This window comes from Protopterus annectens, chromosome 6.part1 (assembly GCF_019279795.1).
Source record: "Protopterus annectens isolate FY-2018-M chromosome 6.part1, PAN1.0, whole genome shotgun sequence".
NCBI classification, from domain to species: domain Eukaryota; kingdom Metazoa; phylum Chordata; order Ceratodontiformes; family Protopteridae; genus Protopterus; species Protopterus annectens.
Window position 1 is genome coordinate 417,721,606 of NC_056738.1, and position 24,868 is coordinate 417,746,473.

The 24,868-nt window shown below is 41.1% G+C and overlaps 1 protein-coding gene across 1 annotated transcript in view; it reads right to left on the minus strand.

Annotated features, from left to right (window-relative positions):
- CAPN1 (calpain 1) overlaps nucleotides 1–24,868 on the minus strand; it is a gene marked incomplete in the record, with an annotated part of 860,468 nt that overhangs the window by 111,683 nt on the left and 723,917 nt on the right. The window contains 1 exon segment of the mRNA XM_044075847.1: nucleotides 16,432–16,548. Coding sequence (XP_043931782.1) covers nucleotides 16,432–16,548 — 117 coding nt within the window.

Genomic DNA, 24,868 nt, shown 5'->3' on the forward strand with positions numbered 1-24,868 from the left:
ATCCCCCATCCACTCATCAAGATTCTTCTTGAAGAGAGTCAGTGAGGTGCTCTGCCTAACATGAATTGGAATTCTATTCCAGAGCGAAGGGAGCCTCTGGGTTATGAATCTGTCCCTCCAGCATGTTCTATTTATTTCTGTGCTGAGGTTCAAGTCCCTCGAGCATGTGGCTCTAAGGGATTTAGATTTACTGAGGTGGAGCATGTCCATTAATTCTGGGTTGGACATAGCTTTATATGTCAGGCATAGATCGCCTCAAAGTAGGCGGTATGCAACTGAGTAGAGCTGGAGTTTTTTTAACCAAGCAGCATATGGCATCTGTTTGAGTCCCTTGATCCTCCTGGTGAGGTACTTTTGGGGTCTTTCTAATTGCTGCAGGTGTCAGGTAAGGTACATCCCAAAGGGGGCATTGTATTCTATGATGGGCCTGATGAGGGATGAATAAAGGGACACGATTACCTCTCCTGATCTAGATGTGAATCCTTTCATGATGAGGTGGGCTATGTAGAAGGTCTTTCTAACCACTTTGGCAATGTGGTTGTCAAAGGAGAGATTGCTATCAACTTGGGTCCCCAGATCCCTAATTACTTTCTCTGTACTTAATGGGTTACAACCTATGTGGTAATTTGTGGGCACATTGTTTTTGCCAAAGGGTATGACTATACACTTTTTGGCATTTAGCTTTAGACCATGGCTCTGGCACCAGTTATCCGTCTCTGCGAGACCTTTTTGAAGGATGTTTGTGTCAGCTGGAGAGTCGATTATGGCGCCCAGTTTGCAGTCATCTGCGAACTTGGTGAGCCATAGTCCTCCCACGTTGGCCTGTACCTCAGAAAAGTAAATACCGAACAAGAGAGGTCCCAGGACAGAACCTTGTGGGATGCCACTTGTGACCGGTTTCGAGTCTGACATGGCTTCAGCAACTCTGACTCTGTGGGTTCTGTCTTTGAGCCAGTTTGCGACCCATCTTGTGACTTAGGGGTTTATATTTAGGCTGGATAGCTTATCTATGATGCCCGAGTGGGGTATTGTGTGAAATGCCTTTGCGAGGTCCAGATTGGCTGTGTGGACTACCTTCCCTTCATCTATGGCCTTGGTGACTGTTTTGAAGAAGGCGACCAGGTTCAAAAGGCAGGCTCTGACCTTGACAAAGCCAAATTGGGTAGGATCTGGTGTCTGTAGGTCCCCAATGTCTTTGTTTATGAGTTCCATGATGATCCCCTCCATAGCCTTGCATACTAGGCTAGTCAGGCTTATGGAGCGATAGTTTCCAGGGTCCGCAGAGGCGCCACCTTTGTGGAGTGGGACCACTGTTGCTGTATGCCATTCTTTGGGCACATATCCTGTAGTGAGGCTGAGATTTTACAGCAGTTTTACTTGAGGGATTAGTTCTTCTTGGAGTTCATGTAGGACACAACCCGGGACGCCATCTGGTCCCATGGAAGCAGTGTTTTTTTGCTTTGTAGAGGGCGACCTTCACCTGAGCATCAGAGATGTTTGGGAGGCTGCACTCTGCCGGAATACATACTTGTTCTTTTGGGGGGGGGGGGGTTTGCACTGAACCGGTCTGCCAGGATATTGGCAATGTCTGTGGGTTCAGTGTATTTTTTGTCGTTTAGAATCAACTCAGAACAAGTCTCAGAGTTGCATCCCAGGTTCCTAACATAACTGAAAAAAGCCTTATGATTGTCTTTAGTGTCCTGTGCAATTTTTCTCTCGAAGCTGGCCTTGGAGGATTTATGAGGGATCGTAAGTTTTTGCTAGTACTGATCAGAGATGCCTTCCCTTTTAGGGATTTTGCTCTATCATGTAGTAGCTTCCTCCTTCTGTTGTACAGTTTATTTATGGCTGGGGTCCACCAGACTGGACGCCTGCCTTTGGATGATTGGGTCTTGATTTTGTTTGGGATAGCATGATCCATGCATTCCTGGAGATGTCCGTAGAATGCGTTTATATAGGATTCTGCAGTTTGGGCCGTAGTTTCCACTGGCCCTGAGGATGTTAAAGGATATGTCTGACATTCTACAATACCAAGAGCTTATCTGTTCAGGTTAACTGCCTTCAAGGTGGTGTAAACAAGAAAACAAAATACTTAAACATGTATCCCTTGGAGAGTAGACAGGACTGCAGAAGGGTCTGGTGGGATACGGCACTCTTGGGAGTACTTCCATAGCACACTCCAAATGGAATGCATGGCCTACCACTAGCATGCTTGGACTCATGGTGGCCTCTTTCTGCAGACAGTCAAACAATAGCTTAGAACATGGAAATACATTCACTGGTGCTCTAGCACAGAAAATTTGTGCAGACAGTCAAATGATAGCTTAAAACACGGAAATGCCTTCACAGGCTCTCCAGCACAGAAAATGTTATGTTACTCTTTTTAGCACCGCCAATAATCTCCTGCAGAGAGTCAGTTCAGAAAGAAGCATGCAAAATACAATGGCAAAGCTTACCATAAAAGACAGCTACATCAGGTACACTGCTCTTCACATGCAGTTACCAGAGACAGTAGCTTGGCAAGTCATACACTTAATCAAATGACCAATGGATTACACGGAACCCCAGAAGTTAAGCAGTACACATTACCACTCACATAGCATCCTTCTCACAAAATTTGGAGACAGAAAAGGTTTGCTCCACCACAGGAGTCTGTAAATGAGACACATAGGACAAGCAGTTAATGGGGGTTGGAAGGGTGGCCTAATGGTTAAGGTGTTTGCCTTACAAACACAAGGTACAGGGTTTGAGTCTCACAAGGGATAATTTGCTAGGCTTAAAATGGCTCACAAGAGCAAATAGCCTAGTACTAACCTGTGAGGCCAAGGTCTAAACATCTTCATAGTACTGGACTGTCTACACAAGATAGGGTTGCCAAATGCAGGGGCTTTGGTAACCTATTCTGAGCAAATGTTGGCCCACAAGAGTTGATATTTCAAAGACTTGAAGACCACAGATGATTAACTATCTTGGATAAGGAATGCCCAAAATTATAACAATTCCAGGCCGCATATAAATAGCAGCCTTCTTAACAAGATCTGGGTGGTGGTGGGGGAGGGGGGAGAAACTCATGGCCCCAACTCAGCTTGCTTCATGTAAGCATTAATATGCTTCTTTAGAAGAATGTACAGCTATGTAAGATCTTACCATAACAGTAGATTGTCCTTCTCTTCATTGTTACAGTATTTTTTTTTTTTTTACAATATAGGGGTCCCCTGCCAAGGGTAGTCTGATGTCCAGCCAGTACACCAAAGCCTTTAGGTTGTAATAGGTACACTGTACATTACACCTAAGCTCCCTGCACACAGCATAGGGCATATAGGTAACGTCCGGATGTACCATCCTCAGAACTGAAAAGCCCTAGTAGGAACAACAGTATAAGGATAGAAAGAGGTAACAAGTACATCCAGAAGGAAAAAAGGAACAGGGGGAGGAGGGAGGGAGTGAATATGGCAACAGTGAAGAGAAGGACATCTACTTTTATGGTAAGATTTTACACAAATGTACTATGTCCTTCCATATCACTGCTGCAGTATTCTTTACAATACGGAGAGTACAAAAGCTCAGGAAGAAATTTGGGAGGAGGAAGGGCCAGCAGGGCCTTCAAGAAAACCATGTAGGATAGCCCTATCAAAACTGGCTCTAGCCCTAGAAACAACATCCAACTTATAGCACTTGGTAACTGTATGCACAGAAGTCCAAGTTGCTGCCTCAAGAATAGAATTTATATCAAATCCCCTGAAAAAAAGCACCAGAAAAAGCCACAGCTCTGGTAGAATGAGCCTTAGCAGAAGGAAGGTTTTCCCATGAAAGGAATAAAAAAAAGGGAATGGCTTTAGATATCCAGGAAGAAATGGTTTGTTTGGAAACAACCACGCCTAAAGCTGTGGGATGAAAGGAAACAAAAAGGTGCTATGATTTATGAATGGCTTTAGTTTTATCCAAATAAAAGTTATCTACGTAAATCCAAGGTGTGAATAACCTTATCACTAGAAAATTGTGGAGAAGGGAACAAGTGGGCAAATGAACAGAATGATTAAAATAAAACTCATTAACTACCTTGGGCATAAAATAATGACTAGTACAAAGAAGCACCCTGTCCTTATGAAAAACCAAAAAAGGAGGAACAGCCTTAAAGACTTGCAGCTCAGACACCCATCTGGCTGAGGTAAGGACCAAAAGAACAGTCTTCCAAGAACAACGCTGTAAAGAAGCTGAAAGCTGTAAGCTCAACAGGAGCCCGAGTTCGTTTTTCCGAAACAATATTTAGATCCCAGGAAGGAGGAATACACTTTCTGGGAGGACTAATATGAAGGATGCCTTTAAGAAATTGTTGGACCTCAAACAGAGAAGCCAAAGAGGGATTCAAAGGCAGACAAGCAGAAGGAGATGATAGGTGGGCTTTAACAGAATAGCATGTCACCCAGCATTGAGCAATTCACACAAATAAGACAAACCAAAGAAACTTTCACAGTAAGTTGATCCTAGTTACGAGAAAGACACCAGACAGGAAATCTCTTCCATTTGGACAAATAAGATTTCCTGGCATTGGATTTCCTGGCCTCCTTCAGGACCCAAAGCACATCCCTATTAAAAAAGGGTGTTTAAAAGGGATCAAAACTCGGTTACCCATGATGTCAGAGTGGAAAGGTGGGGATGGATGAGAGACACCTTATTTTGTGCAAGTTCACCCAGTGAGGTAACTTGTAAAGACTGCCTTGGCTAAATGCAGAAAAAGAGGAACCAATGCTGTCTGGGCCAAAAGGGAGTAGCAAAGATTATTTTGGGAGCATTCTATTCTATTTTGAACAGGATCTTTGGTATGGGAGGAATGGAAGGAATGCATAAAGCAACATCCCCTTCCAAGAAATAGATGGTGCATCCCACCTTCCAGGCCAGAGGGCATTAGACTCTGATGCAAAAGAGAGGAAGTTGTCTGTTCAGAGCAGAGGCAAAAATATCTACTTGAGGAGTATCCCACTGGTGGATAATATCCAGAAACATACCTGTGTTATGGACCTGCTCAGAGAATCTGCCACAATGTTCTGATCTGAAGGAATATAAACTCCCTGAAGGGTCACCTGATACCGAACTGCTAGATCCCAAACCTGAAAAGGTAGTCTGCACAGGAGATAAGATATTGTCCCCCTTGCTTGCTGTTATACCACATCACTGTGGTAATATCTGTGAAGATTTTGAGGGGCCCTGAGATAAAAAGAGAATAAAAAGCCTGAAGAGCCAGTAGAAAGGTGCTCATTTCTTTGACACTGATGTGGTCTTACTTTTGTCAGAGACACCAAAGGCCCTGCACTTCCAGAGGGCCAAAGGAGCCCCCCCCAACCCACATCTGAAATATCTGTAAAGTGTTCCTAAGAGGGGACTGAAGATTGAAAAGGAAGCCCTGGGTTGATGGACCACTAATGAATCCACCACTGAAGTTCTAGCTTCAGACAGGGGAGAAGGGGAAATGGAAAATCCAAAGGATGAGAATGTTGAAGTCAGACTGACTTTAGGAACCACTGGAGCTTTCTCATATGAAGCTTGGCCAGAGGAAGCATAGGAATGGTGGAAGCCATGTATCCCAGAGCCCTTAGAAACTTCCTGACTGTAATGGAGTTCAGAGGAAGAAGGGATTGAAAGAATGCAATCAGTTAAAACTTTGGGAGGAGGCAGAAATGCCAGCATTGAACAGTCTGGAGCATGCATCCTAGAAAAACATGATCCTGAGAAGGATTCAGGAATGATTTTTGGAAATTCACTGTAAACCCCAGGCTTTGCAGGAGACAAATAGCAAACTGAGGATGCTGAAGTAAGATCTTTGGAGAAGAGGCCTGAATGAGCAGGTTGCCCAGGTCAGGAAAGATGTATTCCCTTGAAACTGCAAAAAGCAATCACAGGAGCAAGGCATTTGGTGAAGCCACGTGGGGTAATAGAGAGGCCAAAGGGCAAAGTAGAGAACTGAAAATGCAAGGAAGCAATAGAGAAACATAAAACTTCCTGAAAAGGGGATGAATTGGTATATGGAGATAGGCATGCTTGAGATCTAGGGAAACTAGAAAAGCCTGAGGATGAGGAAATGAGGTTTGAGGGGATTGTATGCAAAAGGAAGGAACGTTCAAAAAAGTGTTTAATGGAGAGAGATCCAGAATGGTTCTCCAGGTGCCTTCTTTCCTGGGGACCAAAAATATTCTGGAGTAAAACCCTTTTCTCCTTTGAGGAGTTGAAACTTTTTGAATTGTTCTTTGAGACAACAGGTCTTGAAGCACTGAGGGAAGCTATTCCCGAGGAGGCCAAGGAATGCCCAAAAGGGGGGAATGGGTAATTTCCAAACCATACAATACCCTTGGTGGACTATGGAAAGAACCCAAGAATCCTGAGTGATCTTTAACCAAGTAGAAAGGGGCAGGGAAAGGTGAAGAGAGAGAGGAATGTGAGAGTGCCAACGACAGTCAGACAGCACCTGGCTTGTCTTTAGAGAGATGCTTCTGAGACTGAGTTTGAGTAGACATAGCAGAAAGAGCTTTTCTAATATCCTTCTTACCTTTTGGGCAGGATGAGACTGAATACGGACAAGGCTGGGTTTATTAGGATAATTCCTTTGAAACTTGGGAACAGGTGAAACAAAAATATGTTTCAAATCCTGTAAAGCCTTACCCTTTTCCTGAAGGCACTCAGCAGCAGCACCAAAAACATGTTCGTTATCCAGAGCAGCATCCATCAACTTAGCCTTACTATCAGGTAAAGGTTGGAGCTGATGCCAGGAATACCTCCTCAGCACAGAACAAAAAGCAGCAGCTCTAGAGGAGGCATCAGCTGCATGATAGCTACATGTAATGCAATGAGAAGATGTCTCTAGTAAAGAAAGAGATGAAGTCTTCCCCTCAGAGTCAGGAAAATCTGAAATAACACAACAGGCCTGAGAGAGAAGAGCTAAAATGTACCTGGTAATACGGATCCGATAGTTCACTGCTCTAAAGACCAGTGTAGCAGAAGTATACACTTTCTTACCCAACCTCTCCACAGTTCTGCTGTGCTAGTCAGAAGGAAGCAACTTTATAGGAGGCAAACGTTTAGATGGTTTATCAGAAGCAACAGAGACAACAGAAGGGTCAGTAGAGGGGCACCTATAAAGGAATTTGCAATCCTCAGGCAACTTAAAAACCAATCAGGATTTTTAGGAGCAGAGGGTAGGGAGTCAGGAGCATGGGAAGCTGTGGAAAAAGCATGCAACAAGGCAGCAGGAACAGCACAGGGCCTAGGAAACTCCATTTGAAAAAGTTCATAGTACCTTTTCTGAATGTTCTGAACATCAGAGACCTGGAAACAATCTCACAAAAAAAAAAAACTCCATCATACAGGAGAATGCATCACCAAAAGAAATATAAAAGGTAGAATCAGGACACACAGACTCCTCCTCCTCAGAAGCATAATCCAAGGGAGAGGGAAATCTGTGAAGTATACGCCAAAGATTCTTCATCGGAATCCACATCCTCATCAGATGAAACTTGCTCCTCAGGCCTCTTAAGAGGAGCAGAAGACCAAGGGGGAACAGGAACAAAGAGCCATAAGGACATTAAACAGACCTTGCCTGAAATTTTGGCATTCACTTTGAGGATCTTTTGTTAACATGAGAAAGATGCTTAGTTTTTGGCTTCTTTTTTAAGGGGACTTCAGCTCTAATGATCTTGGGTGGCTTTGACCTCCAACAACACTTTGGGTAGTAGGAATCTCTTCTCTAACCAAGATTTCAGGAACACCCCTAGGCCCTTTGTAAATAATCAGCTGTGGTTCCCTCTGAACATCTGAAGCAAATGTTTGCAAGGCCTCCATTGATGTGTGAGAAGCCAGATCCATGCTGGGCTCTGAAACAGTCATGGCAGAGGAATCTGACTGAAAAACCAGGAGGTACTCTGGGCTTCTACTAACCTCAAGACAGATGTCCAGCAGAGGTGGTACAGCTGAAGAATCTAACTGGGCTTTCTTGATCTTTGTGAACAGCTGACCCTTAGGCTGGGAAAATTCCTCCGCAGCATCTTTAATCAACAATTCAAGACATTGGTTTTCTAAATAAATTGCTAAAGAAGACAGCCGACTACAAGGCTTTTGGAACACCCAACAAATGGTACAACACATCTGGTCGTGAGAAGCACCTAAGCAAAACACTGCTCACGACAATCCTTATAGGGAATCTATCTTCCACACTGGCATTTCCTCTTTCTGAATGACATGACGCAAACAACCATAGAATAAACAGAGACAAGAAGAAGAAACCCCAACATGGCATTTATCTGTAAAATGGCTTGGTAACCAGCAGATGAACGAGTGTTCAGACTGATGATCGAAGATGACGTTCAGACTGGTGGCAAAGTAGTTCAGAAGATGGTACATTTGTACATCACCTTTACGTCCTATGTCATGCATGAGAAGCAAAAGTGTGACGTACGGCATACCTATTACAAATGAAAGGCTTTGGTATACTGTCTGATGGGCTACTCTTGGCAGGGGATCTCTATATTGTAAAGAATAGTGCAACAGTGACATGGAAGGACATCAGATAACATATGCTTCATAACACCAGCCTAGACTGGACAACTGCTAGTGAAGGAAGATTTGATGCTTCATCTATTTCTAAATAAAAGAAGATCCCTCTTCTTAGATTCTGCCAGAACAGAGGACTTCATGCAAGACAGTAACCATATCTGTTAAATCTATTCCTGTGACCCTTGCAAAGCATCAGGGGTGGCAGGAATTGAGGTCATGCACTTAACCAGCATCACTTTGAGAGTTGTATGCCAGAGGTGGCATACAGAAGGCCAGTTTTAGGCCTTTCATCCATCAGTGCAAACTTTTGATTTGTGTTCTTGCAAACACTTTCAAACACTTAGCTTAATTTAAATACCATTCTACATTTAATTTTAAATGTATCCAAGTTAATCAAGACCAAAATGAACAAGCTTGGCAAAATAAATGTGATTTGATCAAAGTGATTATAACTTAACTATGGGTTTGCTAACATTAGAGGCAGTTTTATTAGTTAGGGTGGTGCATCATCTTTAAATGGCAGTGTCGATCAGCCTTCAGTGAACATGGTGGTGAACTAATATATCCATTCGTTGTGATAACTACCACTCCTTATCAGCTTCTCTCCTTAATCTTCCACTTCCATCTTATATTCTCCTTTTTTATGTGCTTTCTTTAGTCTATTCTCAATCAAGGGCCTTCCCTGTACCCACCATTTATTTGTAACAGCCTACAATTACTTTTATTAGGGTTCTTACACCAATTTTTCAAACAGTCACTCTTGAACTATGTCAGCAGTTGTCACTTAAGCAGGACTTATCCACCTTCTTTTTATGAGTTCATTGTAAAAAATATAACCAACAAAATCTGTGCTTTTTTCCAGCTTTACTTAATTATTTGGAATGCACTGCATTAGAAATGCCTTTGTCTCCTGTAGAATATGAACAGCCAAAGCATGTGTTTCAAGGGAATTGAGTATGTGACAGTTTGTATAAACTGAGATGTACTGAGTATTGTGAACTCTGAACTGTGAATAATGGAAAAATACTGAACAAACAAGTCTGCCTGAAAGCAGGAAATGTGCCTTTTATGGAAGCATATCCGATTCTCTCTTCTGCCTGGAAATATGATGATGTGAATTGTCTTATGCTTACGGGTAAACCTTTGATTGGTTAATTGCCCTGTATAATGATCTAATTGGTTCAGTTTTATATTTCTGTACTGTCAGCAATATCACCAGTATATAAGCTTGTTTATTCCTTTGATCTGGGAGTCTCCCTGGTGCTTTCCATGAGGCTCCCGCACGTGTGTACTGTAGTTAATAAAAGCCACTGAAAGAGAGAAAGAACTGTATCTGTCTTCATTCTTAAAGTAATGTACGCCTTAACACTCCATAACACATTGTATGCACAGTATTATTTAGTTGCATATTATGTAATGCATGTCACAATGTCAAAGCATCTGTATCGTACAATATATATTTCTTTTAGTACAAATATACTTCCTTCTCAACCAGGTGGCCTGAAAATGGTCCCATGGACCAGTTCAGCTATTCAGTCAAGAAGCAAACAAATAAATAAATACATTACAATGAACATGCCATCACCAAATATTATACAACATTCTGAAATCCACCGTAATAGTCCAAACACATGTAAGGGAATGCAGGTGGGAACATATGCAACCCAAAGTGATCAGTCAATTGTTTATCAGGAAGGAGAAGTAACTTAATCCACTGACACAGAATTTAGACCCAGAAAACAAAAGCGTGACTTGCAGGTTTACTCCTTAGTTACCAGTGGAGCCACAAATGAAGTTACAAAATAAGGGGAAGAAGAGATTGAACCTTAGGTGTAACGACCCCAAGGGGTGCCAGGGAGTTTGCTCTCAACTCAGTCATATACACATCTGAAGATGACAATCTGACTGACAACCAGTTTCTAGAACACGACAATCTGGGTAATACAGACGAGGACCACAGATAAAGTAGGGGGTCTTGGCAGACAGCTAAGCCTGTTATGTGCTAGGTAAGTACTCCTCCAGGTTCTTTGTTTTGTTTTTTTCCACAGAATCCTTGGCTACCTCTTCTATTAAGCCTTTTTCCCTGGACCACAACACTATCAGAAGTATGGCACTGATGAAGGCCATGAGCATTCAATTCAATGACTGGAATAGAAAGCTGAATCAAAGGCAGTAATAAAACCTGTGAAAACTGTAATCCAGTCTTACAAAAGACAGGTAGCAACTGTAGTAGTCTTGATTCATAAAGGAACACACAAGCACACATGAAGGGTCTCTGCCTCATAGAAGCAGAGCAAAGGAATATTTCAAATGACGCATTCTGAAAGGACAGCCACACTCTAAGTTACTAGAAAGAACTGGGGAATGTCTATTTTAGCAAACAGAATGAATCTAATAATACCAAAATTAACTGACAATGATCAAATTCTTTAATTTGAATAGACAGGTACAAGATAATATAAGGAAACACACACTAATGGGCTATGCAAATAAAATAAAAAAGAACTTTCTATCATTGGTCTTGATTTAAGACAAAGCTTTTGACTTAGTCAACTGGCCATATTTATTTAAAGCATTTAAAGAATATAACTTTTTAACTGAGTTAATAGCATAATCTCACCTAATTCCTTTAAATTACAAAAATGTACTAAACATGGTTGCCCACTACCTCCACTACTTTTTGCACTAGTAATAGAAACTTTTGCAAACTTTATTAGGTCAAACAAAAATATTTACGGTAAAAAAATAGAAGATGATTTGGAACTAAAGATTCAGTTCTTTGCGGATGACATTCTGCTTACAACAGGAAATATAGAAAAATCACAAGAACATATAATTAAGTTCTATGAGGCAATTTGAACCTCGAACTTTAATTTTAATCATAAAAAATAAGTATATTAATCAATAAGAAATTTAAAAATCATATAAAAACATTCTGATTTCAATTGGAATAACTCTCAAATTAAATATCTCGCTATCATCAATATATCTAATAGTAAGGAAATGATGCAGGTTATTGATAAAATTATAAGTCTAGTCACAAGTTGAAATACATTTTTCTTTACTATAGAAGAATGTTTAATGTTAATTAAGATGGTAATTCTCTCAAAAATATTATCTGCCATGCAATCATTAACATTGTTTCCATTAAAAAAATAATGAAAAAGATTAATAACAACCTACTTAGGTTTATTTGGCATCCCGATAAACCTAGACTTTTTTTAATTGCAACACAAAAGGTTGGGATAAAGGTGGAAGAGGAATTCCTGGTATTCAACTGTATGCTACTTCAACCATTGTAAAAATCATTGCACTGTATATAAATGCATCATATGATTCAAAATGGAAACCAATATATCAGGTATTATCTAAAAATAAACATATTACTAATTGTCATAATTCTAACAGTTTTGTCTGGCTATTAAAATATTACTGTTTAAAGAAAAACATTTCTTCTAATCAAATTCCCTATATAAGTAACATTCTTTCTTCCTTCCAGAAATTCACATATTCTAATTATTGTATTAATGACCTAATCTTTTCAATTTTTCAAATAGCATATACAAATGTATGCTTAGAAACTCACAATTTCACTAGAATGATGGACATAAAAGAACAAAATAACTTATTGGCATCAATTTTTAAATGGAACTGAAATACATTCCATTGAAAACTTAATGTATAGATACAATCACAATTCTAATGAGTAGTTAAGACTACAAATATGTAGGGATTTTGTAAACTCAAACATAAATAAGATATTTAACTTTGACGAGAAATCTTTCCCCCAAATATTGTAATTCTTAATTAATTATAAAGCAACAGAGATCTTACTTATCACATATTTATAGAATTCTTAGATTAGACTTTTTACAATTAGACAATTATTTTTGTGGAATAATTCCAAAAGTAATGAAAATAATTCCAAAAAGTAATAATGGAAATGTTACCGATGAAGATGAAAAAATAGTATTAAGTCAATAGAAAAAAACTACACCCTCTTAACATCAGAACATTTTCACCTGGAAATTCTTGCACAGAGTGTTTATTGCACAACAAGGTTACAATTACGTATAAATAAAGCAGAATCAAATGCTGGAGATGTGATTCTGAAGTAACAGCTGATTGGATACATATGGTATATGAATGTGAGGTCATGTTCCCTTTCTGGTAAGAAATTAATAACATCATTCAAGCATTCTGGTTGGATAGAAGTAATATTTCCTAGTCATTATTACTCATTCCTTTTAAGTTGTGGTTAAAACTTAAAAAATATCAACTGTTGTTAATTTGTATTACATTGATATATTACACAGCTGTGGAAGTATGTAAATAGCTATTTGTTTTATTTTACTCTGAGTGTTCTGTTATTAAAATACAATATTTTTTTCAAAAAAGAAAAACAAAAGAACTGGGGAAACACTGGCCTGTTCCTGCTCCTTAACCCTGTGGTAAGAATGCCATGTAAATGCCAAAGGTGGCAACCTTGTGTAAGCATTACTGCTCAATTTTTTAATACAAGAGTTATGAGTGGTTTCCAGTTTTATGCACACTACAAAAGGTCTCACAGTAAGAGACACGTGCCCTGTTTTCACGGCATGCTTCTATCAGTCTCTTAGAAGAGAATGCAGAATCACACAACTTGTAAAGAAAGCTACTTAGAATATGAACCATGCAGTGATTAATCTGCAAAGAATGCAAAGGCGAATTTCCCGCCAGGAATATCCTGAGTAGTTCAAACTACATAGCACACTGCATATTAACTCTGACTTCCAACCTGAAAGGAAATAAAGTAATAAAACACAGCGTGTTTACTCAGACTTATCTTCCCCATGAAGAGATCTAAAGAGATATGCTTAATAGTAGCCTGTGAGTGGTTCTAAACTTATTATAAACAGAAGAGAAAATATTTGCAACACTACAACTATTTAGCTATGCAAACATATAATTAAGGGTACATTGCTAGGCATAAAAAAATATGTAGCAAGCACTTTTGATGCATCTGCAGTACTATGAATGCAGCAAATACAGTCCCTGAAACAGTCATTCTTTACTATCCATAGTTTCATAGTTTGGTACTTGGCTATCTGCCTGGGGGCATTTATAAGCCTAGCCATAGTGGTGTGGCTTTCGCCACCCCATGTAATGGTACAAAAGTGTACAGAATAGATTTAGAATACTGTGCCTCTGTCTAGTAGTGACACAGTGAAGACCCCCTTACATAATAGAATTAGTTTACTGTGCCTCTGTCTAGTAGTGACACAGAGATGACCCCTGGGGTAAACCTACGATCTCCCATCCACTCGTCAAGATTTCTCTTGAAGAGAGTCAGTGAGGGGCTCTGCCTAACATGAACTGGGATTCTGTTCCGGAGTATGGGAAGCCTCTGAGTTATGAATCTGTCCCTCCAGCATGTCCTATTCATATTTGTGCTGAGGTTCAAATCTTTAGCTCTCGTGGTTCTGATGGATTTGGATTTTTTGAGGTGGAGCATGTCCATCAATTCCTGATTGGACATGGCCTTGTACGTCAGGCACAGATCACCTCTGAGTAGGCGGTATGCTACTGAATAGAGTTGGAGTTTCTTTAGTCTGGCAGCATATGACATATATGTTGGAGACCCTTGATCCTCTTGGTGAGGTACTTTTGGGGTCTCTAGCTGTTGCAAGTGCCGGGTGAGGTACATACCAAATGGAGCATTGTACTCAATCATGGGCCTGATAAGGGAGGAGTACAGGGGCACAATGACCTCCTCTGATCTGGATGTGAATCCCTTCATGATAAGGTGGGCAAGGTAGAAAGTCTTTCTAACCACTTTGGCAATGTGGGTGTTAAATGAGAGGTCACTATCGACTTGGGTTCCCAGGTCTCCGATTACTTTTTCCATACTCAGTGAGTTACCGCCTATGTGATAATTTGTGGGCACTTTGTTTTTCCCAAAGGGGATGACTATACATTTTTTGGCATTTAGTTTAAGGCCATGACTCCGGCACCAGTTGTCCATTTCAGTGAGGCCTTTCTGTAGGATGTATGTGTCAGCTGGTGTATCGACTATAGCGCCTAGTTTGCAGTCATCTGCAAACTTTGACAGCCACAACCCTCCCATGCTTGCTTCCACATCTGAGAAATAAATACTGAACAAGAGGGGTCCCAGGACAGAGCCCTGTGGGACACCACTTGTCACTGGCTTTGAGTCTGACATGGCTCCAGCGATTTTGACTTTATGGGTTCTATCCTTTAGCCAGTTTGCCACCCATCTTGTGACATATGGATTTACATTTAAGCTGTTGAGCTTGTCTATGATGCCAGAGTAGGGTATTGTGTCGAAAGCTTTAGCCAAGTCCAGGTAGGCTGTATGAACTGCTTTTCCCTCGTCAATGGCTCTAGTGACTGTTTCGAAAAAGTCAACCAGGTTTAAAAGGTAGGATCTGCCTTTTACAAAGCCGAACTGGGTGGGATCAAGTGTCTGCAAGTCCCCAATGTCTCTGTTTATTAGTTCCATAATGATTCTTTCCATAGCTTTGCAGACCAGGCTGGTTAAGCTTATGGGGTGGTAGTTACCAGGGTCAGTAGAGGTGCCTCCTTTGTGGAGTGAAACTACTGTTGCTGTATGCCAGTTTTCAGGTACATATCCTGTAGTAAGGCTAAGGTTAAATAGCATTTTTATGTGCGGGTTTAGCTCCTCTTGGAGTTCACGTAGCACGCAACCCGGGATACCGTCAGGTCCCATTGATGCTGTGTTTTTAGCTTTGCTGAGGGCGGTTCTCACCTGGACATCTGAGATGACAGGGAGGTTATATTCAGCTGGGATAAGTATTTCTTCTTTTGGGGGTGAGGGGAGAAATTTGCACTGAACCTGTCTGCCAGAATGTTGGCAATATCTGTGGGTTCAGTGTATTTTATGTCATTGTGAACTAACTATGAACATATCTGAGGGTTTCCGTCCAGGTTTCTAACATAGCTGAAGAAGGCCTTGTGGTTATCTTTAGAGTCCATAGCGGTTTTTCTCTCAAAGTTGGCCTTGGATGTTTTTATGAGAGAACGTAGCTTTCTACTAGTGCTGATCAGAGATGCCTTCTCTTTATGGGATTTTGCTCTGATGTGCAGTAGCTTCCTTCTTTTGTTATACAATTTGTTTATGGCTGGGGTCCACCAGACAGGACGCCTGCCCTTGGTGGAGAGGGTCTTGGTTTTATTTGGGATTGCATGATCCATGCATTCTTGGAGATGTCCATAGAAAGCATTTGTGAAGGATTCTGCATTGTGGGATGTGGTTTCCACTGTCCCAGTGGGCTTAAAGGATACCATCTCAGTTTTAAGAAGTGTAAAGTCGGCTTTTGAGAAGTTTTTCACTGTAGTCTTTTGTGTTGGGGGTGGAGGTGGTATATGTATATAAAGGGTGATTAGTTTGTGGTCAGATCTCACTAGTGAATGGTATACTTTCGGTGTGGAGCACTTTGTCCCCATGTTTGTGATGATCAGGTCTAGTATATTATCTCCCCTTGTGGGAGAGGTGACTAGTTGTTCCATTGCGTTTGAATTTATGAATTCCAGGAACCTTTGGGCTAGGAGAATACTTTTTGTTAGTGTCTGCCACTATCAGATATTATAACAATTACAGATTTTAAACAATCATAAAAAACACTGTTTGAATTTGAAATAACACAATGAAGAAATCTCAAGTTATCAGGATTAATTATTGCTCAAACATTATATCAGACTTTTGCTAGTCAAACTTCTGCTGCTACACACACTGCATTCATCGCTGAAAAAACAACATGCATTAACAATAATGACAGTGCACAAGCTACCAACACCAGTACAAAAAAAATGATAGGAAATAGGTTTCACATGTTCATTATCAGAAAGTAACACCTATGTTATACTTACTGAATACCATCTCAAGTCGAATTAAACAGCAGACAAAGCTATCAAAATTAAGGTCAAGATCGGTCTCTGCATATCGGGTGATGATCAGTTGGTGCATTCGATTGCTCAGTTTAAAACCTGCAACAGTTCAACATTATCACAAATGAGAAAAGTACTTGCTTATGCTTTCGTAATTGAAAACTTACTTGCCGATTTTATAAAAAACTTGAACGATCCACATATGCTTATTCTTAAAGTTACTGAAAGGTTTCCATCAAGCCTGTTTTATAACAAGGGATGAAGATGAATTCATACACATTTCCGATTAATTTTACATCAAGTTTCAAGCCGGCATTTTTTAAACCATAAATGAGACAGTGACACTACAACTACAGGGAAAAATGCTAAGGTTCTCTTGTTTCTCGGTTATCTTGCTTTGATTGCTATTGTTTACAAAACCACTACATGTTCAACTTTATTGCAAATTTTCAGGAGAACAAGCCCCCTGCTCCCCCATAACCCTTCTAATTATATATACCAACTTCAAGATCACACTATAGTGGGGAAAGGAAAAAAATTCCCTACTGTGCCACAATCTCACACAACAGGTTACTGCCTTTTTAGTACTGCTAAAAAAAAAAAAAAAAAAAAGTAGGTAGTACACAGCTTCCACGTTCTATGTCTCAACCTTTTGTGGTTGATGTTTTATGATTTGATATATGTGCAGTTGATATTATAAATTTATTCCATCATGTCACACATACTAATTTTTCCATTACCTCTTCCAACATTATCCTGGATATTGTCACAAATATCAAACTACCCTGAGTTAACCTGGACAATAAATTAAAATTTGACATCCAGTTATCTAGAGTCATAAAAACACACAAAACTGGGTGCCTTACACAGAATCAAAACATCTATCTCTGAACAAGCCTGAAAGTCTACAGCCAGTGCTCATCTCCTACCCAGTCTACTCTGCACCGTTTTACACTAACCTTCATACTACTCAACAGCAAAGATTTGAGCAAGGCTTTTACATCAATAGCAAAAATCAACTCTAGCCTCTCTAGCAAAACTTACCATGCATTGCTGTATAGAAAAACAACTGGATGGAATTTCCAAGCTATTATCAACACATCCAGTTGAAGGCAGCCCACTCTATTCTGCAGCAGCTATTCAAATGTCCTTCCATAATCACATCAATGAAGTGGTACAGCCCCACAAGAGAACTCCATTCAAATACCTTGCTTATCAGGACAAGGCCTCAAATGTACATTGTGAAGCCTTGTACTCATGCCATGGGGCCAACATCTGGAACCAAATGCCATCTATCTTTAAGACAACCTCAAACTCAAGAAAACACCAAGAAATATTCCCGCAATCATCTTCTTAACTCTAAAGTCTGCGCCTGTTCTTCCTCTCCTGGTTAATCACTCCACCCCACCCAACCTCTGCTCGTCTCAAACTGTATAATTTCTCCACTCATCAGTAACCCTAGAAATTTTGCACTTTTCATAACAGTAATGTGAATGATTAACCTCTTCTTTTTTGTAACCTTGATCATGCAATTTAACAACGCAACCCCCATATTTTTACTCAGTTCTCTAAATTTTTTAGACATTGCAGTAGTTTTGGGTCTCTGACAAAATGTAACTCTCAATTTCTTTCTCTTCTTGTACTCCTGTTCCCACTCAAACTGGCTTACCCAAACTTTTGCCTTCTTCAGTACAGTCCCCCTTTTTTGACTTTTCCTTCTTTGATAACTGTTATGTCTCTTTCTCTCTCACACACACACACACACACACACACACACACACACACACACACACACACATCTAGTCTAGGTTGAATTTCTAATTACTATACTTCAAATATTGCTTCTACTCGCAAAGAGTCTACTATAATCTCTCTGTACATTTTACTCTAACTGAATATGCCTTTGGAGCTTTTTTTCCCCTTGGGTCTCAATTGAAAAGTAGTCTTGCATGACTCAGTCAGACCTTCCTGGTAACTAAATGAAAATAAATAAATCTTTGGCATTCTTCTGTCATATACTGGCCCTGACACTGTTAGTTGGCTGCAGCCCATTCTAACTGACATCTTCATTCAGATGTTCCTTCTCCACTGCCAATCATTAGCGGACCGGAGTTCCGCTGTGGCGACCCTTAATCGGGAAAAGCCAAAAGACATCATCTACTGCAAGACAATTAATTTTCAAAGGCTGATTGGCCTTAAGGGTGCTTTACCAAACAAATGCATGTCAGAATGTCTTCACCTTACCAGTGCTCTGTCATTATTTACTAACACGAACTGCTTGCATGCTCCCAGGCAAGATAATTTCAAAATCCATTTTTACGCTATCAGTGTCAATACAGAAAATGTCAATTTTCATAACTTTTTGCAACACTCCTTAACTCCATGTACATCTTGTGAGGACTTCACTGCACATGCTTAGCAAATCAAGACAACTTGTACATGCAACCTTGTTGCCTTAGATTAGATATGTATCTGAACAAAGAGTTTATAAATCACAATCTGAAAACACTGACAATTCTCATTCATACAGGGATATCTGCTGTTAAGATAAGTTTACTAACAGGGTACATAGGAACTCTGCTTTCCTGACAACTATACTCTTCTATAAAACAGCAAGTTAATGCTAGCATTCAGACATTTAAAGGCTAGTTAATTTTAAGAATAAAACAGTAATGTGTGTGTTCTTGGTATTTTCGTGACATTTGAATGTTGGTGGTGGTGTCATAAATTAGGAGAGAGGTTGTTGATACTGAAAAAGTATTCCCTTCCTTCTGAAAAACAGTATATGTGAGTATGCCTGTGTATCTGGGTATGCACATGTGCATAAGAGTGTGTTACTACTGGATAGTTATCAGCCCTCCTTTCAGGAAAATACCATGTTACGTATACACAAAATACTTCTGAACAAATTTCAAACTACTAAGTTTAAATTCTCTGGGCAGGACCAGCTCTGGTAAATCCCTGACTGCTTCCAGGAAATCTAACTAGGAGTAGTGATGCAGACACTGGAACAACTTGATGAGGGAGGACAAGAAAAGTAGCTGCAACTTGCCCATCCCAGGGAGGAGGGTGTGGTGATTCTCAGCCAGCTTGCTTATTGTTTCAGTGTTAGGGCACAGGCCCACAGCACGGCAAACAGGAGCTGGTGCACAGAAAGACATGACCTTTAGTTACCAAAGCTGGTGACGGTAGCCCTTGTACCTGAAAGTGAATGAGTATGAATGCATGACACATTAGTAGTCCCTGTAGCAATGAAGGCAATCATGTCGCTACCTGAAAAAAAAGTTGCTGTCCACATGGACGAAGACTCCACTGTAGAACAGAGGGCAGGTTGGGGGACTGCTGGTTGCAGAGAGAGATACATCCCCTCAGTGAGCCAGCTGGTGTGGACAAAATTGGTGTCGCCACTGGCCATCTCTCATGGAACTCGCCAACAGATCACACAAAACACTTGGTATCGGCTAAGGGTACCATTTGGTAGGACAGGCTGCAGTGAAGGTGACAGTATGCATTCAGCTGGGCTAATCAACTTTCATGGCTGTCAGGGTAATGGCTTCCCTGGATGATTCACACCCTAATACAGTACTTGGTATGTCCCTCATACTGCAGAATGAAGAGCCTGCACCTGATATGGGAGGGGCTGATCACTGACAGGCACACAGTGGTGAGTGGGAAGTACCTAGAAAAGAAAAGAATGCACTGGAAGACACTTGGCATATTTCTAAGGTGGATGAAACCCGAGAGAGCCTGGGATTATAATCCTGATCTGCAGCTGTACAACATAAAGCTTGTTTTGGTATGGCAGGTGCTGGCAATTATATGAGGCAGTAGTATGCATTTATCATGCACCCTTTAAGGCCAACCATTCTTTGAAAATTAACTGTCTTGCTGTGGTATGGATCAAGAGAACCTACCTCTGTTCATTTAATGTTCTTGGTGGTAGCAGGTGGGATCTATATGCCCATTCTCTGCAGTGTGTCTACTTACACTATGCAGAACTTCAGTGAGAACACTTCTAGGATAGACCAAATAGCCAACATGTGTATCCCACTGCAATAAATAACACTATAATACCGGACACTTAGAAACTTCAGTACAACTAGCAGTACAGAAGGAAAGTGTTTTATAACAAAAGTGTGATCAGTGATAGCCAACATGTGTAGCCCACTACAGTAAATAATATTATAATGCCTGCCACTTAGAAACTTCAGTATAACTAGCAGTACAGAAGGAAAGTTCTTTATAACAAAAGTGTGATCAGTGATAAAGAGCACAATGTTAAGTTAAGCTTGTCAGATTAATGAAGCTCGGAGAACAACCCAGAAAAGTACAGTTTTGTACCTACCATAAATGTAGATGTTCGAAGATCCACATTGCTGCAGTCCTTACATATGGGTAGTCCGCTGTCCTCGGTCGGCCCGAATACCAAAGTATTAGGCTGACGTCGGTCATGGGCGCTCAGATCTGACATCAGAGCGTCAGGGTATAAAAGCGCATGACCGACGTCATATCCTCAGTCTTTTCTTGCCCCAGATGTCAGAAGGCCCTAAAAAGAAAGGGCACAGCCCAAAAACAGAATACCTCCCAAAAACAGGCCCAACAACAACCATCACACAAACCATATAACCATGCCAAACTACAGAGGGGAAGGAGGGAGGGTAAATTGGACTGCAGCAATGTGGATCTTCGAACATCTACATTTATGGTAGGTACAAAACTGTACTATGTTCTTCATCTCACATTGCTGCAGTCCTTACATATGGGTAGAATCCCAAAGCAGAGGTAAAGGGAGGATGGCAATATCATAAAGCATTAGGGGCTGCTAATATGCCCTGTAATATTGCAGTGGCAAATCCAGCCCTAGACTTAGAATAAAGAGGAAGGTGGTAATGCTTGGAAAAAGTATGTACTGAACTCCAAGTGGCTGCTTCCAAAATATCTTTTGTAGCTACCCCCCTTAGAAAGGCAGTAGTAGTGGCAGTAGCTCTAGTGGAATGAGGTCTGATTCCAGCCGGAATCTCCTTACCATGATGGGAATAACAGAAAGAAATACAAAACCCAATCCATTTAGAAATAGTTTGTTTTGAAACAGGTTTTCCCTGAGAACCCAAAGCAAAAGAAACAAACAACTGCTGAGACTGCCTGAACCTCTTGGTTCTGCTCAAATAATAACGTAACTGCCTGTGAATATCCAAAGTATGCAAAATCTTCTCCCTTTATTTTGGGGTTTGCATAAAAAGTAGGCAAATGAATAGTTTGGTTCAAGGCCACACTAGAAACCACTTTAGGCATAAAGGAAGGATTAGTATGCAAAGATACCCTATCCTTATGAAAAATCAGGAAAGGTTCCACTGACATAAGGGCCTGTAATTCAGAAACCCTTCTTGCAGAGGTAATGGCCAACAAAAAAGCAGTCTTCCATGATAAATACTTTAACTCGGCAGTAGCTGCAGGCTCAAAAGGTTGTAGAGTAAGCTTTTCCAACACAAAATTCAGATCCCAAGCAGGAGTAGGAGCTCTACGTGGGGGTCTTATGTTCTTTGCCCCTCTAAGAAATTGCTTAAACAAAGGATGGGAAAATAAAGGAGGGTCACAGTCATAGTGAGCAGAAATGGCTGCAGCATGAACCTTTATCGAGGAGAAAGACAAACCCTTGTCCAATAACTCAGTAAGATATTGAAGAGAAACACTTAAATCAGGCTTGGAAACATCAAAGTCCTTCGCTTTGCTCCAAAGAAAAATCTCCTCCATTTATCAGCGTAAACTTTCCTTGTACTAGGCCTTCTGGCCTCCAAAATAACATTCAAAACTTGTTGTGGAAGCTGAGACCCTCCAGGATCTAAAACAGAATATGCCAGGCTGTGAGATGCAGAGACTGAATCTTGACATTGAGGAAGTGATTGCCCTCCTGAGACAAAAGATGCGGAATCAAAGGCAGAGGCCATGGAGGCTCCCGTACCAAACTCCTCAGTAGTGGGTACCAGTGCTGTCGAGGCCAATCCGGCGCTATCAGAATCATGGATGGCTTGTCTATTCTGGCCTTCAGGAGTACCTTGGGAATGAGAGGTGGAAAGGCATAGACATGAAGATTGCTCCAACTGAATGATAGAGCATCCACCTTCCAAGCTGTGGGATGAAACATTTTTGTGCAAAACTTTGGCAACTGGTAATTTAGTGGAGAAGCGAACAGATCTATGTCTGGAGTCCCCCATAACACTGTCAACTTTTGAAACACATGAGGATCCAGTTTCCACTCGTGAGGATCCACAATTTGTCTGCTCAACACATCCGCTAAGGAGTTCTGTGCTCCAGGTAGAAACCTTGCCTGAAGATTGAGGTGTAAACTGAGAGCAGTCTCCCACAAAATCATCGCTTGCCTGCAAAGAGGGTACGAATGGGTTCCCCCTTGCTTGTTGATGTACCACTTGACAGTAGTGTTGTCTGTTTGAATCAACACCTGTCCTGGGTGAAGTAAATCCTTGAAAGCCATCAATGCAAATTGGACTGCTAACATCTCCAAGTTGATATGCAAATGTTGAAGTCTGACAGGCCACGTGTCTTGCACCCATTTTCCATTGAGGTGTGCTCCCCAAGCCTTGTCCGAGGCATCTGTCGTTAGAATCTGACTCGCCTCTGGTCGGGTCACAGACAGTCCCTTGTTTAGGTGACATTCCTGAGCCCACCACAAAAATTCTTTCTGAATGCAAGGTATTATCTGAATGACAGTGTCTAGATCTTGGCAGTGTTGTGTCCATACATTTTTGACATACCATTGAAGCTTCCTCATATGCAGTTTGGCATTGGGAAGCACCAGAATACAAGATGCCATGAACCCCAAGGCTTGAAGGACTGTCCTTGCAGTCAGCCTGGACTGTAGAGACATTTGATGGAAATAAAGAGAAAGGCTTCTTTGTTTGTCCGGGGTCAAAAAGGCCATCTGGGAAGCTGTATTCAGTCTCACACCCAGAAAGCACATGCATGTCCTGAGAGGGTACTAGACTGGACTTTGTTTCGTTCACAGAATACCCTAGGCATCTTAACACTACCATCACATACTGTAGATGATGCAGAAGTTCGTCTTTGTGTTGTGCAATAATCAGGCAATAGTCCAAATAAGGATAAATCTGTATTCCTCTTAACCTGAAAAAGGCTATCACTGGAGCCAGAACCTTTGTGAACACTCTGGGCGCAGTAGATAAGCCAAAGGGCAATGCAGAGAACTGATAATGTAAATTTCCAGCCCGAAAACGCAGGTACCTCCTGCAACTGGGCCTGATAGGAACATGAAGATAAGCCTCTTTGAGATCCAGAGTTACCATCCAGTGATCTTTTCCCAACAGAGGTAAAAGCTGTTGTAACGTCAGCATTTTGAACTTTGGAATGTCCAGATAAGTGTTGAGGATAGATAAATCCAAAATTGGTCTCCACGTGTTCCCTTTCTTTGGTATTAGAAACAGGCGAGAATAAAATCATAGTCCCACTTCTGACAGAGGAACTGGCTGTATAGCTCCTATTTGAAGTAAAGAAATCTGCTTGTGAGCCTCTATCCTTTGCCGAGGAGGAACGTCTGGCATGCCTTTGAAAGGAGGCAATGTATGGAAATAGAACTTGTAGCCTCGGTTTATAATGTCCAATACCCATTTGTCCTGGGTGACTAAAAGCCAGTTTTGCTTGAAGATTGCTAACTTTCCTCCCAAAGGAGCTGCCAGGGAAGAAGAATCTGGCAGCTGAAAATGCAGGTCATTGGGCCTGTTTACGAAAGGACTGGCCCCTGCCCTCACCTGCAGATTGTGCAGGTGAACTCCAAGTTCTAGGCCTGAAAGTACTGTGAGCTCTGCCCCTGCCACGTCTAGATCTACCCCTAGACTGAGAATCAGAAGAAGGGTAGGTCCACCCCTTAGTAGGCCAATTTCTACTAAACTTTGGAGGTTGCACCTGCAAAAAATCTTTAACAGTCTGCATGGACTTAGCCTTGTCTTCCATTTTCTTCAAAACCGACTCCACAGGAGGACCAAACAAAACTTCAGACTGTAAAGGGGCATCCAGAATTCTAGTTTTAACATGCTCGACAAATTCTGATCCTTAAGCCAGGCGTGCCTCGAAGAACTGAACCAGTGGCAGCCACCCTAGAAGAGGCCTGTACAGCATCAAAACCACACTGCAAAGAATGCTTACCCACCTGTTCAGAGACATGTACTAAATCCTGCAATTCTTTACACTCTATGCCCTCTGCCAAAGCATCCACTTTAGATTTTAGCTGAGAAAGGAGGAAATTCTGATACTTCAACATATGAAACTGGCAATTTAAAGCCCTCATTGCTAAAGTAGAAGAGGTATACACCTTCTTACCCCATCTATCCAAAGCTCTAGCTTCCTTATCTAGAGGAACCGGATTCTTTACAACAGAAGCTCTAACACC